At 33.2% G+C, this 17282-nt stretch overlaps 1 protein-coding gene across 1 annotated transcript; it reads left to right on the top strand.

The window, feature by feature from the left end:
* The first annotated feature begins 7019 nt into the window (after positions 1 to 7019).
* LOC143568408 (peroxisome biogenesis protein 5-like) lies at positions 7020 to 15565 on the top strand. The gene is made up of 15 exons (XM_077054575.1): positions 7020 to 7226; positions 10820 to 10948; positions 11459 to 11588; positions 11665 to 11858; positions 11948 to 12196; positions 12291 to 12413; positions 12499 to 12657; positions 12735 to 12925; positions 13007 to 13253; positions 13336 to 13420; positions 14016 to 14125; positions 14195 to 14419; positions 14498 to 14563; positions 15038 to 15132; positions 15218 to 15565. The coding sequence occupies exons 1-15, from the start codon at positions 7110 to 7112 to the stop codon at positions 15294 to 15296; spliced, it is 2199 nt and encodes a 732-aa protein (XP_076910690.1). The 5' UTR covers positions 7020 to 7109; the 3' UTR covers positions 15297 to 15565.
* The last annotated feature ends 1717 nt before the right edge of the window (positions 15566 to 17282 follow it).

Raw genomic sequence — 17282 nt, 5'->3', positions numbered from 1 at the left:
AAAAACGAATGTGCATTCACAATAAAGTATATAAGTTTCGTTATTTTAAAATTTTTTGAATGTCATTACGAAATGTTTACTTCATCTATGTCGCGCCATTAAAACGAACTTGTATTCACAACAAAGTATATAAGTTCCATTGACCAAGTTTTTTTATAGTTAGATAAACATTTTTTTATCGAAGTGATAGTCGTTATGATGTGTTTGTATATCTGCATTTTAAAACTCGAGGCCACTACCAAGTTTCTCGCGCAACTCTCGATAGGAACATACTAGTTAATAATAATAATGAACAGCTTCTTTCATTCCTTGAAAACAGGGGTTTTTTAAGAGGAAAAAAACAGAGTAATTGTTGCTGTTGATTTGTCCTCTCAAAATATTTGAAGACAAATTTGTTTGATAAGTGTAATGGAGTGTTTAAAGGAAAATTAAAAAAGGTTGGATTATTATTATATTGTGGTGGACCAGAAATGATTGGAATCTTTAAGAGGGAGGAGAGGAAGAGTTAAATTGAGTTATTAAAGTTTTTTATATCTTCTTTTTTTCCCACAAAATTTATTATTATTTTTTAATTTTTTAATGAAAAATCGTCATTTATAAAACTCAAAAACGATTACAATAAAGTGGTAGGCAAACGGGCAACAAGTTGTGCCGCAACCCCCTTTTGAATAGCAACGCCAATCCAAACTTAGGGGTGCAAACGAGCTGAGCTGCTCGAGATCGGCTTGTTAAAAGGCTTGATCGAGCCCGAGTTTTACTTATCGAGTTCAAGCTAGCTCGCGAGCCTAAACGAGCCTGTCATTTATATATATTTTTTAAATATATATTTAATAATAAATAATAAAATATATAGTGTTATGAACAAATAAATATAAATGAACTAAATAATATATATTATTTTATTCATAAAACTATAATAGAAAAAATTATATAAAAATAATTATAATTATAAAAATTTATTAATAAACAGGTGACAAGTCGAGCTCGAGTTTGAAAATTTACTCACGAGCCGAGCTTGAACTTTGAAAATAGAGCTCGAATTGAGCTAAGCTCGAGCTTTGTGTAAGTTAGAAGAGCACCCCTACACACACTCTATAATAATGTTTGGGCGTTCGAAGTATCAACTTCAAACCTGATCTTGACTATCATAACTATATATGTTGAACGATAAATATATGTTATCATCTAAGTTAGGGACATGAACGTCTCTCGTTTGGTAGATCAACAGACATGTTATTAAGTTAACCATAGTGTTGTAGACTTTGATGTCGTTTGAGTATTCACACTACAATAACCATAGACATCTACTGGTTTAACTAAGATATGATTAGTGTGGACCTTATCAGTTGGTCATAAACAATTTATTACCAAACTTCAACTTAACGGTGACATGAAAATCATTTAATGATTCGACAATCATCAAGCACGTCCATATTTACTACATATATCCAGCTAGAGTCGTACTATCTTTTGAATTTGATTTGTCAATGTATATGATATAATGATAAGTTATTTTGATTGTTTCATACAATACTCGTTTACTTGCCTCTCTTTGAATCATTTTATTATAACATGAAAAGTTTATTAAAAGAATATTATAAAAGCATATATAAATATATTTTAAAAAAATATATTAGTTATTATCATTTAATACAGTCAAGATGGTTGGTTATAATTAGAAAAGGATGATAATGGAAAGTAAAACTCATTAAAAACATTTATTTTGGAAACATAAGGCCGAAGCTCGAAAGGACAATATTAATTGCAACAAGTTTACTACATTACATTGATTTTTTTTCTCTTCTATTTTATTATCTAAAAACAAAATGTTTATTTTAAATAAAAGTAGCTGTTATCTACCATATTACAGGGTCTGTTTTACATTATTCGTTTATAATATTTATATATATTTTTGGACTTAATTTTATTTATTATAACGAAGTTAATAACATACTTAGGGTCTTTCACAAATAAATGCGATGTTATAACCCAGTTTAAAAGTTATCTGACTTGATGACTCGTTTATTTTTTCAATATAAAATTGTTTCTTATAAATAATATTTAACAAAAACGGATAATAAATTTTAAAATATCTCTATTTTATAGGATTTTTTCATATCAAATATTTGGTGAGATTAGTTTTTAGTTTGATGAAATGTTATACCTCGTTTAAGGGTTATTAGGGTTTGGTGAGACCCATACCCGTGAATTCGGGTCAAATGCATGAAAAGCCTCAATTTACAAATAAAACAATCTGGTGGATTGAGAGAATGTCAAAAGCAACCAAGGCGCTTTTAAAGGTTTCGTTTATATATATATTTAAGATAAGTATGCTTAATACAATTTTAAGTTAATTAAATCTTACTTTTTTAAATTTTCATTGTTTGGTCATATCAAATCTTAAGCTATGTACGGTGGAACCGCAGTTTGTATGCTAAGCCTCACCACGTAGGCATCTTACGCGCAAGAAAATGATACACAAGGGCGTGAAAGGGGTCACATGGCAAAAGATCATTCCGAACGTGGGAAAGATAATTATGTAATTTAGCTTCATATCATCATTTATTTTTTCAATTTCTTATTATTCACTCCGTTATATTTCGCATTACCATAAACACGCATTATTAACGGTGAAATTTGAAACTCATCATTGCCTATAACACATGATCTTATATGAATAATAATTAACTAGTTTGTTGTAAACTTGTAATAATAATATGTAACTCAAATCACCAAATAGTATATAACTTTTTGTAAATATTGATAAGGTAATTTATACCAAAAATAGCCATGCATTGTATGTTTGAAACCATAGCAGTACCGTCACATGTGTGGCCAAAATATGGTACAAAAAGGAAATATTCATGATTTTGTTGGGTTGTGTAGGAGTCATGCCAATTGTGAGGATAATCATACCTATCAAAAGAAGCCATCATTGTTTGTCATTTTAAACCATGCACTCTTGGTTATTAGTTATTAACTAATATTTACTATTTTCAATTATTTTTTATTAATTTTTTTTAAACAACTAACTTTCTAAAACTTACAAATAAAAACCAAAATTACATCATCAAAAACGGATTTTTTTAATCAATTAACGAAACTTATTCTAGCTTTGAAATACCTATTAGAATGCCATAAAAGAAGAATAATTAATATTAATAATATCATCAGAGATAGAATCACATTTACTTAGGTGTGTAGTGAATATCATGTTGTTTCTATGTTTCTAAATCACCAACCAAGTAGTCATGTTTATCATATTGACATCCATAATCAATCTTCTTTCTTTACTAATGGTAATTGTATCAATCTAAAAAGTCATAGATGAAGGAGCCAAAAACGAAGAAAAAGTCGCCCAAGCTAACAAGCCATCGCATTCTAAATCCAAAAAAAAAACATTGAACTAGAGATGAATTGTGACCAAGTAAAATGAAATTGCAAGAAGAGAAGACGAGACAAAAAAGCGTTAGTATGAAAGTTTGTGTTCAATATGAATCTCTTATAAAAATTTTGAGTCTTCCAAAGAAACTCGTTTGCTTCCAGGATACAATAGTCATAATAGTTTGTGTACCACATAAAAAAATTATAAGGTGCTTTTAGTTTACATATATATATATATATTTCATAAAATAAAAGGTTTTAAGCTATGTTGTCTAATTTTAAAGCGAATTATTTAAAAGAATCTAAAATTACTATCTAGTAGACATGTAAAAATCAGGTTATATTCCAAACTAGTTCGGGCTCAAAATCTGTCCGGGTTGATCAACCCATGATCAAAAACAGTTTGAAAGAAATCTGATCAGGTTTAAAACCGATTTGAAAGTGAGAAGGTGCAACCCAATCAAACCTGTTAGATCGGGTTGAAACCAGTTTTGAAGAAAATAAACATATTTTTTTAAGTATGTTTTCCAAACTGGGTCGGGTACAAACCGATTTAAAGAAATTAAAATTGTTTTATTATCTAGTGAAGTATAAGGGGAAGACACCTTAAAGTTTACTAAGTATATCCAATTCAGTAAAGCCAACATATGTGTCGGATTAAAATAAAAATGAATATAAAACAATTTTAAGTTTTCGATTTATTTATTCATTTTAGTTTGTTGGTCAGGACACAAGGATGGATTGACCAAGTCTTTGTCTCTAGCTTGTCTCTCTAGCCTCTCATTTTCAACCAAGGAATCATTGACGAAGCTTGATCGAAAATGTTGAGGAGGTCGGACTCAAACTAAATAGATGTTTTCATAAACGAGGGCCAGGGGGGACATTCTCAAATTTTCGGCCAAAACCAGTAAATTTACACTACATATACAAATTATCAAGCAAAAAACGTTCTAATTTAAACCACTGCACAGACCCTGCCCCTCAATAAGCTTTGTCCATGCAGGGAACACAACCATCACGTTGCAACGACGGTGCAGTGCGATCCAGTTGGTATCAGGTAGATTTGTTACGACCGCGTGTCTTTGGTTAATCGGACCTAACTTCGGCCGCGTGTCTTTGGCACTGTAGTTTACTTTGCTAAATTATAATACACTATTTAGTCTCCACATAAGTAACAAAAACCTGGGCCTGTGGCCAAGTTTTGTTGCATATAACTATATAAGGTCATATAATTGGGCCAGTAATCAAATCTGTACCTTCAAGGCTTCAAATGCAAGTCTAATCCTATTGTTATTTGTTCATGTGAAAATCTCTTCTAAAACCCCTAAAACTAATATGAGACTAACCAAATTTATTCAAATGAAAGAACAATTTCAAGATTTGAGAAAACAACACAATTGAGGTCTAGGTTTGAATCATACATTAGTATTGAGTTTTTTTCTTCTTAACAATCCTACTTTGAGTAAGGGCTTTTTTTACCAACGTTTTAGAACAAGCCAAATCTGAACGAAATTTATCATACCTTATAGTCAAAGTATGGTCTAGAGCCTAGACGAAGCCTGTTCTGATAGTTGGATAAATGAAGGTCCAAATGACACAAATTTTGTGTCATCACTAGACTAGACAGTAGTTATTCCTAAAACAGAGACTACATGTCTAATGAAAATGACCAAAAAGGGTTAAACAACGAGCAACGCAAACTAATCGGCATGTTTAAAGAGTTTAAACGTGTGAGTGGATCATATTTAGGAGAAATACTCGTAGAATATTATTTATTGCTTTATACAAAAATAAAGATAACTAATTATGTGGTTAAACGTTAATAAAAGATTATCTAGAATAAGTGTTTTTAATAAAACCATAAAATAAATTTAACATGTCATGAATAATTACTATCAAGATTTTATTGAATGTCAAACTTTATTCAAACAGCTAGGGAGATACTAAAAGTCAATAAATACAACGAAAGTTGCATACAGTTTTTACACAAATTTTCCTTACAGAACTTTTAAACGTAACAATCGGGTATGGTACATGTATATGTATTGTCCCGATCTCATCCCTATTCGCTAGTTTCTTCACAGTCTTCGCAAAGTCTACAATTCACCGAGCCCACTTCGATATTTCTTTCTGATAAGCCAACAGGAATTGATAACCTTTTTCGAAACCCAACTCTTCCACTTTTATAAAATTGTTTTGTGAATGTGAACAAGAGTTGCTTCACGGATCATTGGTCCAAACTATAAGTGCACAAACCGGTGTAAAATTAAAAACCGGTTTGGGTTGAAACCGGTTCAGTTTGGTCAACAAAAGTCAAAGCTAGTTTATGATCGGTTTTGGTTCGGGTTGAAACTGTATTTTTACCAGGTTACGATCAGCTTTGGTTCGATTAACCGGCTTTGGTGGAGAAAGTTACAAACCGGTTCCAAACCTACGATTTCATTCGGTTCCAAACTGGTTTCTACATAATCAGTTTCGGTTAATGTCTGTTTGATTAACCGGTTTATTTGCCCACCTTTAGTTCAAACCAGAGGTGGACAACTAAAGCGGCTAACCATACCGACCTGAAAACCGAACTGAAACCGATTATGTAGAAACTTTTTGGAATCGATTTAAAACTGTAGGCTTGGAACCGAACCGAAACCGGGCAAAAACCTGAGCCGAAACCGATTGTAACTTGGTCATGAAACCAGTTTCAATCTGAACCAAAACCAATCATAAATCGATTTTGATTTTTGTTGCCCAAACTAAACCAGGTTGTTCACCTCTAGTTAGGGGTGTTCTTCGGGTTCGTTTTTCGGGTTTTTCGATCGGGTTATTCGGGTTTCAAAGTTTTAAATCTTGACTCGAAACCCAACCCAAATCTCTCACGGGTTTTTCGAGTTTCGGTTAATCGGGTTTCGAGTATCCTAGAAAAAAAGCACAAAACCAAAAAAATAAAAACTACAATGCTAAAACTAAAACAACATATTCTTTTTTGCTTATAACACAAATAATCAAATAATAAACTAACCTAACTTGTTAAATCAATTCAAAAGAAGAGTAAAACTAACTCGAACCATAATCGTATTCAATTGGGCGTGATTTGCTTGTTCGATTACAGTTGCTATTAGTAATAAACGAAATTCATAAATTAATAATAAACAATCGATCCATTAATTAGAATGACAACAATTGATTAGAGCCAGATTCTAATAACTTTAGTGACTAAGACTTAACTTATTATACATAAAAATATATATTTAATTTCAAAACTAAAAGTTTATTCGGATTTTTCAGGTTAACCCAAATCTTATAAATCAAACTCGAGTACCAACCCAAATTACTTCGTTCGGGTTCGGGTTATTTCAGGTTCGGGTATATGCTTTTTCAAATCGGGTTTCGGGTAAAAGTGACCGCCCTACCTCTTGTCCAAACATTTTAATAACACGGTCAAATAACAACCACATACGACTATACGAGTTATTAAGTACACAATGTTCGGTAGCGATGCAATTATATTATAGATTTATTATATTTATTTATAGTTTATACACAAATGAAAATATAAATATAAAATTGTTTGTTTAGTTTATCTTGTGAAAGAAGAACGCCCCATATATAATTTGCTCCATTATCTCCATCTAGCTTCTACTACTTCCATTATTATTATTAGGTCCAAACAGATTATCGATTGCTATCCAAACCCTAGCTCAATCGAACCAGAGCTCACAGTCAATTGACCGATGGCGATGCGTGATTTAGTCACCGGCGGTGCGGCGTGTGCCGTACCTGGCTCTTCTTCGTCGTCAAATCCGCTCGGTGCTCTTGCGAACGCGCTAATTGGCTCTTCGTCTCAAAAGGTACGGCTTATTTGCCGTTAGTTTTGACCTAATTGGAGTTAATTATGTTGAATTGAATCGTGATGTTAGATAGAAATCATAGCAGATAGTTATTAGTTATTTACTTATTCAAGCTGTTGTAGTCAGGTAGTTGTTATTACTTATTATTTTTATTATTGGAATTGGATTATGTTTATGATGTTTAACTTGACTATACATGAGCTTGGCGAATTTTGACCTAATTGTGCTTAATTTGTTGATTTCAATCGTGAAGTTTGAAATGGTTAGGTAGATAGTTATTTACTTATTCAAACTTTTGTAATTAGGTTATTTAATTATTATTGTTGTTGTCAGAATTGAATTATATTAGTGATGTTTAACTTGATTGTACTCGAGCTTGAAGATGATTGCTGAAGCAGAATTGAGTTGTATTTATTGAGTTCTGTACTCGTCCAAAAGCTTATCGTTAGATTGTTCTATTATTTTGACCTGAGTGTACTTAATTATGTTGATTTTAATCATGAAGTTATTTAGTTGTTCTAGCTGTTATAGTTAGGTTATTCTAATATTATTAGAATTGAGTTATCTTTATGATGTTTAATTTGACTGTACATGAGCTTGGAGATCATTGATTAAGCAGAATTGAATTGTATTCGTTGATCTTGTACTCATCCAAAAGCTTATCGTTAGGTTGTTCTATCTATTATTATTGTTATTATTATCGGATTTGAATTATGTTTATGATGCTTAATTTGATTGTACATGAGCTTGGAGATCATTTCTAAAGCAGAATTCAATTGTACTGTACATAATTTGTGGTTCTATTGCTGTTAATTTTGACCTAATTGTACTTAATTATGTTGATTTCAATCGTGAAGTTAGAAATCGTAGGTAGATAGTTGTTTAGTATTCGAGTTGCTGTTATTAGGTTATTGTTATTGTTATTGCTATTGCTATAATTATTGAAGTTGAGTTATGTTTATGATGCTTAATTTGATTGTACATGAGCTTGGAGATCATTTCTAAAGCCGAATTGAATTGTACTGTACATAATTTGAGGTTCTATTGCTGTTAATTTTGACCTAATTGTACTTAATTTTGTTAAATTTCAATCGTGAAGTTAGAGTTTATAGGTAGATAGTTATTTAGCTATTCGAACTGTTGTTATTAGGTTATTATTATTATTGGAATTGAATTATATTTGACTGTACATGAGCTTGAGGATCATTTCTAAAGCAGAATTGAACTGTATATATTGAGTTCTGTACTTCATTTGTTGGTGTGATTTGTGAAGTTAGAAATCATAGACGGATAGTTATTTAGTTATTCAAACTGTTGTAATTAGGTTATTATTATTGTTCTTACTATTATTGGAATTGAATTATGTTTATGATGTTTAACTTCATTGTACATGAGCTTGGAGATCATTGATAAAGCAGAATTGAGTTGTATTTATTAATTACTGTACTCATTCAAACTCTTTATCATTAGGTTAATGTATTATTAGTTTTTGTGTGTTCATGCCTCATCTCAAAAGTTACAATTCGTGGATTATTTGCCGTCAATTTTGACCTACTAGGTTAATTTTGTTTACTTCAATCGTGAAGTTAGAACTTATAGGTAGATAGTTATTACTTACTTATTCAAACTATTGTAGTTAGGTTATTTTGTTATTGTTATTGTTATTTTTATTATTATTGGAATTGAATTATGTTTATGATGTTAAAACTTGACTGCAAATGAGATTGAAGATCATTGCTAAAGCAGAATTGAATTGTATTTATGGAGTTCTGTACTCATCCAAAAGTTAGGTTCTATTATTATTATTATTATTGTTATTGTTGCTACTGTTGTTATTGTTATTGTTGTTGTTGTTGGAATTGAATTATGTTTATGATGTTTAACTTGATTGTACATGAGCTTGAAGATCACTGCTAAAGCAGAGTTGAATTGTACTACACATAATTTGAGGTTCTATTGCTATTAATTTTAACCTAATTGTACCTAAGTTTGTTTATTTTAATCGTGAAGTTAGGAATCATAGGTAGATAGTTATTTAGTTATTCGAACTGTTGTTATTATTATTGGGATTGAGTTATGTTTATGATGTTTAATTTGATTGTATATAAGCTTGAAGATCATTTCTAAAGCAGAATTGAATTGTATTAGTAGGTTATTCTATTATTAGCTTTTGAGTGTTGATGTTTGAAATAGGAAATTGATTGTTGAATTATAAACTCTCGAAACTTTATTAATATCTGTGAGACTATTGAATTGGTGTATAATAAAAATACGTGCTCTCGGTGCTCTAGCTAACGCTCTAATCGATTCTTCATCTCAAGAGGTAGTTTTATTATATCATAATATGTAGTTCTGTTGCCGCCAATTTTGATCTAGCTGTACTTAATTTGTTGAATTCAAAGAAATTATAGGCAAATTATTATATTTTTCTGTTGAAACTTATGGTGTCCAGTTTGATTGAATATAAGCTTGAGGATCATTGCTGAAATAGAATTGAATCGCATTTATTGATTACTCAGAGCTCTATTATTAGCTTTTCTGAGTTCCTTGATGATTGAGAAGCTATGTAGATGCTTGAATTAGGATGTTGTTTGTGTAATAGTCAACTTTCAAAACTTTATTAAGTTCTGTGTGACTATTGAACCTAGTTCTTACATACTTAATATGCTGGTTCTAATTGTGAGGTTAGGAAACATAGGCAAATTATTATATAGTTATCGAAGATGTATTTCTGGACTTTATGCTCATTTCTTCAGGAAAAAAAATTCAATTGGAAAACTATCGTGTTTAAATTGATTGTATATAAGCCCGAGGACCATTGCTAAAGTAGAATTGAATTGTATTTATTGATTATGGTATTGTTAGTCATTCAAAATTTTATTATTAGGTTGTTTAATTAGTATATATATATATATTTTTGTTGCTGAATGATTAAATAGTTATGGAGATGCTTGAAATAGGAAATTGTTTGTCTAATCATAGACTCTCAACACTTTTATAAGATTTGTGTGAGACTATTGAACTTAATTCTAACATACAAAAGGTACTTCCATCATATTGCAATTCGTGGTTCTCTTGCCCCCAAATTTGAACTACTTGTACCTTATTTGTTGATTCCAATTGTGAAGTTAGAAGTCATAGACAAATAGGCAAATAATTATATATCTAGAGTTCATCTGCCTCAGAGAACTATGGTGTCCAGTTTGATTGTATATAAGCTTGAGGATCATTGCTAAATTTGAATTGTATTTATTGATTTGTGTAGTCATCCAAGCCCTTATGATTAGGTTATTTTATTATTGTGTTTTCTGTGCTCCTGGATGATCAAGAAGTTATGGAGATGCTTCAATACAAAATTGTTTGTGTAATTATAAACTCTCAAAACTTATTAAGATCTGTGAGACTATTGAACTGGTGTATAATAATAATAATACGTGGAAATCTTTGGCATCTATAAACATTATCAAGTTTTTGAGCAAATTTGGTTCTTCTTGATATACTATTCTTATTTCTGATCACGCATCATAATATGGAGGATGTGGTTATATGCATGATTTGACCAGTTCAGATAACATACATTTTATTGCAAGCAGGAAAGGCTGCAGGAGATTCCTACATCAGCACTTAATTCTTCTGGCAACAATTTGTACCCGGGAGTCGTAGATCCGTTGGCAGCACTTCCTGGTTCCGAGTTGGAAGATCCTGTGCATCAACATAATAAGGTTTTTATTTTACTAAATTCAATGGTTCATGAATGTTTATAAACAACAGCAAATGTACCCAGTAAAATCCCACCCATAGCAAAGCTGTTGGTAGGGTCTTGGGAGGGTGGGATGTAGGCAAACCATACTTCTATCCCATGGGATAGAGAGGTCGCTTCCGGTGAGACCCTTGGCTCTAGATAACACCTGCATACCAAGCAAAGTACCGAATATATAGTGCTAGTGTGCTATTAATATCATCCAAACTGCAGAACTAGGAGCTATCACTAACAGAAGATGTCTAGTGAAACTAAAGGTAATCATAGATGTAACCTAACATACATACATCATTAGTAAATGACAAAAGCAAGCCCATTCTACCTAAGGTGTACACTCCCCTAAGGGTCCTTAATCCTAATCCTACGTCTCCACTCTCCACGAACTCCTATCCTGGACCATGTCCTTAGAGAGATGTAATTCTGTTAAATCCTGGACCATGTTCTAGATATTTATGTATATTATGCATTTCAGGGATCGGAGTTCATTAATGGTTTCCATGCTGCAAATGACAACAGACTTGCTGAAGTTTGGGACGGAATCCAAAACCCTCAGATGCCTCATTTCCCACCAGGGCAACCGCAGCTTCAACCAGAGTTAAATGGTAAAGTTAGCAACTTATCATATACGATTGCTTTGGATATATTGGCCATCTTGTTTTACAATTTGTTGTGATCCAGGTCCACCTCAAAGAGTATTATCAAGTTTTCTACATTCATTTGTTAATAGCAGTCATGGTGGAGTTCCTTTCGGTCCCACTCAACTTCCTGTATTAGGGTTGTCTGAAGGGGACAAACGATGCATACGCGATCGTAGTAGCATTATGGCTAGACATATATTTGCTGACCGAAGTGAGGATTTCATAAATGGCCAGGTTTCTTTCTCACAAATCAAAGTTATATTCTTTTCTTTCTTGTTTTCTTTCCAACTGACATCTATGTATTTATGTATATGCTTATTTAGGTGAATGCTCTGTTATCTTCTTTAGAGATTGATAGTCAGGGTATGGCTAGGGGCCCGATGCCTGGAAGATACCCCGAGCTTGAACAATATTGGGGGGAGTCACAAGCCATGCCACCTAGACCACTCGGTGCAGACGGTTGGGCTGACGAATTCGCCCAACACAGAGTCAATCAAGGTGACCCTAACGCGTGGGCCCTATCGTTTGAACGCCAACATGGCGCTGGTGGTTGGGCTTCTGAGTTTGAACACGTATGGACATATTGTAGCTAATTATATCGATTTATTATTATTATAATTATTATTATTTTTATTTTGTTTTAATACGTGGTGAAATTGATTTCAGGAGCAAAGGCAGATGACATCTGTTGATCGAATGGCTGGTCAAAATATTCCATCCTTGGCTGCTATGGAACAGACTCGTAAGCTAGCACACACGTTAGCTCAGAACAACAATCCTAAATTTCAGGTTATATGTCTAGGTTCATTACATACTTGCTTTTCAAGTATCGGTGTGAACTTATTTGATGATGATATTATTTTGTTACTTGCAGAACTCAAAGTTCCTTCAATTTGTTTCAAAGATGAGCCGTGGGGAGTTGACTATTGAAGATAACCAAGTCAAACCTGCAAGTGGTGACTGGGCAAATGAATTTCAACAACAATATAACGCGGGCCCGTCTTCTTGGGCCGATCAGTTTGCTCATGAACAGGTAAGTAGAACTTTCCGGGCTTGCCTACATGTGTGGTCAATATTATATTAGTGAATAATGAATAATTGTGTTTTTAGGTTTCTAGGGGTCCTGAGAGCTGGGCTGATGATTTTGCAAATGAGCGCGTGCATCATGGTCCAGTAGATGAACAGTGGGTCAATGAGTTCTCCAAGCTGGAAGTCAATGATTGGGCAGATGAATTTGGGCGCCAGGTTGGCGAAGGGATACTAGATGATTCTGCTGATAACTGGGCCAATGCATATGATGAGTAAGTCTCATATTGGTCAAAGTAAAGTCAAAGAAGACGGTTATTTGTTTGTAAATTGATAGTAACGAGTAATTTTTGTAGGTACTTAAACGAACAAACTGTTTTGAAGCAAAAAGGCGACAGTTCAAGGGGAGTTTACGTGTTCTCTGATTTGAACCCTTATGTGGGCCATCCTGAACCTCTGAAAGAAGGTCAAGAACTGTTCAGAAAAGGTCTTTTAAGTGAAGCGGTTCTTGCTTTAGAAGCTGAAGTTTTAAAGAACCCTGATAATGCTGAAGGTTGGAGGTTACTTGGTGTTGCGCATGCTGAAAATGATGACGACCAACAGGTTTCCATTATTATAATATATTTATCATTAGTTAATAATTATTCAACTCTATATTTATCATTAGATTCAACTGTTATAACAGGCAATTGCATCAATGATGCGTGCACATGAAGCTGACCCGAGAAACTTGGAAGTACTTCTTGCACTTGGAGTGAGCCATACAAATGGTATATAATATGCATCTTAACTATTTATTTTGTTTTGAGAAAATTGCACAAGCTGTCCCTGTGGTTTGACTTGACCGTATTGCAATTTTGTCTCTAGATTCCAAAAATTGCAAATTTAGTTCAAACATTTGTGGGAGCGTTGCACGTTTATCCCCGCTGTTAATCCCTGTTCGTTTTCAACGAAAAAGCGATGTCATGTGTCATTCATGTGAGGGTAGTTGTGTCTTAATAAATTTGGAACCCTAATAAAACTCTTACAAACTTCAGAACGCATAACGTCGATTTCAACGCCTACGATTATAGTCGACGTTTGAAGTTTAAAAAAAGTGTTTTATTAGGATTCTAAATTTGAAAAAAAAAACACAATTATCCTCCCATGAATGGCACATGACATCACTTTTCCGTTAAAATCTTGAATTAATGGCGGGGGCTAAAAGCGCAACCCTCTCACGAGTCTCACACATGTTTGAATTAAGTTTACGGTTTTTAAAATAGGGGGACCAAAAATGCAACTTGGTCAAACCGCATGCACCATGTGTGCAATTTTATCTTTCTTTTATTACAAATGTTTTCTAATCATTTTCTAATAATACAGAATTGGAACAACAAGCTGCATTAAAATATTTATATAGTTGGCTGCAAAACCACCCAGAGTACGGGAAAATCGCGCCACCTGAACTTGCGGATTCTCTATATTATGCCGATGTGAGTGCTTTAATATCATATATGTAATCCTATACTATGACTTTTAACGGTGCTATTATAAATTTACAGGTGGCTAGATCGTTTAATGAGGCAGCTCAAATGTCACCCGAGGACGCAGATGTACACATAGTACTAGGTGTTTTGTATAATCTTTCAAGAGAATATGATAAAGCAATCGAATCGTTCCAAACAGCGTTAAAACTCAAGCCACGAGATTACTCGTTATGGAACAAACTTGGTGCAACACAAGCAAATAGTGTTCAGAGTGCTGATGCAATATATGCATACCAACATGTAATTGATTATTATTATTATTATTTATATTTTATCATATTTAAGCCAAATAAATTATGATATGCTTTTGTGATGCAGGCATTGGATTTAAAGCCGAATTATGTTCGCGCATGGGCGAACATGGGTATTAGTTATGCGAATCAGGTAATCTTTCTTTCTGTTTCTTTGTATTTACCATTTATTTAGTGATAGGGAATGAATTAATTTTGTAAGATAACTAGTTTTTTACCCGGTGCGTTGCCCCAAGCATTGAGCCGGTAAGTCGACGCGAATTTGGTCGGTTTCGATAACGCGTGATGTTGTACCGGAATTAAAACCAAATATAAAACAAAAAAGTATAAAAGTTGAGGTGGACCAATAGGGTGACGTCGGTCGGTAAAACATGAGTCGGTAAAACATGAGCGTTGGTAAAAGCCTATCGTTGTCGATCCAGAACTAAAACAAAATAAAAAATTGCCGTTCGCTCGTTTTCGTTACATTCGTTACGATGACTGAACTAAAGAAACAAAAACACACTTTGTGGACCAGTTCGGTGCCGCCAAGTGGCCCAATAAGGCACTTGCGGCACCAAACTTTCTATTTGTATTTGTTATATATGATAATAATTTAATGTTACAGGGTATGTACGAGGACTCGATTCGTTACTACGTTCGTGCGTTAGCGATGAATCCAAAGGCAGATAACGCATGGCAATATTTAAGAATTTCCTTAAGGTGAATAATATTACTTGATATTTAATTTACCAATATCTATGGACTTCTTTGTTTTTATTTAAAAATATAATAATTTTGTTTGCAGCTGTGCTTCGAGGAATGATATGATGGAAGCGTGTGATTCGCGAAATCTCGATGTTCTTCAGAAAGAATTCCCGTTATAAAGTGTGACGTTTAAACGGTGAATATCAAGTCTGGAGATCATTTTCTGATGTAACACTTGCAGGTGATTTATATGTTGCTATATATAATATAATATCTATAGGTTGGTTCATTTAAAGATATAATAAGTCATGTAATGATCCTATTTAGTGATATTTAAAGCCAATATACTTTTGGACCAAATTGTGATTAAGAAGTTGCAATAAATGCCATTGAGAATCATTTTGTATTATAGATAACTGGTATAAAATAAACGAGTTCATTATGCAGATGGTTCGTGTGGTTTGTTTATAGGTATATTGGTTTTTATTAATCTCAGTCTTCGTCATTTGGTCGCTGCCAGTCACACCTAACGAACACTTCTGACTGTCTCAACCTTTAACGTATTTGTTCGTAACGGTCCATGACTAACATAATTCTAACATCATTAGTTGCAGATCGCCGGAAAAAACGTTTTTTGCCCACAAAACTCAAAGTTTCCGTCTTAGACATTTTTGTAACTTTGTATCGGAACTCTAGAAACCCTTTTCTAGTAAAAGCCCCAATTATTGAGATCGCCGGAACTCTATAACCATCGTTGGAATCGGTTGGTGGTGCTAGAGTGATGGTGGTTGCTTGGTGTGAGTCAATTGGTGGTGGTGGTAGTGTTCAGGTGGTGTTTTCCGGCAATAAATGTGACTTTTCCGGTAAAAAAAACGTTTTTTCCGACGATTTGCAATTAACGTCGTTAGGATTATGTTAGTCGAGGACTGTTGGGAACAAATACGTTAAAATTTGGGACCGTCAGAAGCTAATTCGTTAGTTAGGACCAACAACGACCAAAAGACGATACCTTATTTATATTGCATGTTTAGTTTCTACATTTTTTAAAACTATATTAGTGGTCTATTATTTACAAACGGGTAATGCTTTTTATATTGCGTGTTTAGTGTTTACATTCTTTTAAAACTATATTAGTCGTCTCCATTACTTACAAATGGGTAATGCTGATGGTTACTGGTGTCGACGACTGTCGAAACATGCTTCCTTTTAAAATTAATTTTGGTTTATGGCGAACATTAAAGTAAAGAGCCAAGCCAAGTCGATTGATTTTTTTACCTTCGTCTAAACATCGTCCTAAATCATGTCAGTTTGAAGCCGTATGTCAAATGGTTCACGCTTGGTACTTTTAGCACATGGGCACTTGCATTGCATACACCACCCGAGTATTTTGTTATAAGAGTAAGGTCAATACTCAATACATATGTACATCTTTCCGTGGTGGTATACGGGTGTGAGACGAGACTTGCCAAAAATCGAAATTGTTTGATAAGATAACAAGTGGATGTTCTCATTTCAATGATATTCATGGTCAACACAAATGGTTGAATCCTGTGAAATCATTGTTCAATAAGCTATGTCGAGATATGCAATCAAATGTCCTAGTAACAATATTAATACATTCATTACATGATTCTAGCGGATAAACTCTTATCGTCTAATAAAAATAAAAATGTTAAAAAGAAATATTGTAATTATTCTTAAGAAGATTTCATATTTGTTTTAACCAAGTCATTGTTTCATGCGTGACGATTTCTTTTCGTCTCGTATAAAAGCAATCTCATATGAAAAGAGGTTTTTCGGAACATCATTAAAAACAATTACAACCTATTATCTATCTCTTGTTGGGTCAAACACCAAGTCATTTGGACACCCATTTTAGCTACTAAAGTTTCGTTTTTATATCATATAAAAATCGAATTTACGAAAATTTCTAAAATATTAGACAAAAAAGGAGATGATTCGGGGAATGGTGGCGGTTATTAATAGCATTTACGATATTAACCGGAAATTTGGTGAGAAACAAGGTTTTAAAAGTGAAGTATGAGATGTATAGTCATGAAGCCTCCAGAGATACATTATGCAACATGGATCAACCACCTCATGCAAGGATTTCATAACAAACACACATTGTAGTGGATAAAGCTCCATAAAATCCCCCATCAATG

Source organism: Bidens hawaiensis, unplaced genomic scaffold (assembly GCF_021521415.1).
Source record: "Bidens hawaiensis isolate Kalapana, Puna unplaced genomic scaffold, B.hawaiensis_p1.1 tig00023985_1, whole genome shotgun sequence".
In the NCBI taxonomy this organism is placed as follows: Eukaryota; Viridiplantae; Streptophyta; class Magnoliopsida; order Asterales; family Asteraceae; genus Bidens; species Bidens hawaiensis.
Note: the sequence above shows the minus strand (reverse complement) of the source record. Positions and strands in the feature narration are given on the sequence as shown.

Excerpts from the sequence above, each read along its gene's own strand:
- LOC143568408 (XM_077054575.1), top strand. The coding sequence starts at position 7,110 with ATGGCGATGCGTGATTTAGTCACCGGCGGTGCGGCGTGTGCCGTACCT. Across the intron at positions 10,949-11,458 it reads CTGTGCATCAACATAATAAG|GGATCGGAGTTCATTAATGG; the intron begins GTTTTTATTTTA and ends TATGCATTTCAG. Across the intron at positions 12,414-12,498 it reads ACAACAATCCTAAATTTCAG|AACTCAAAGTTCCTTCAATT; the intron begins GTTATATGTCTA and ends TGTTACTTGCAG.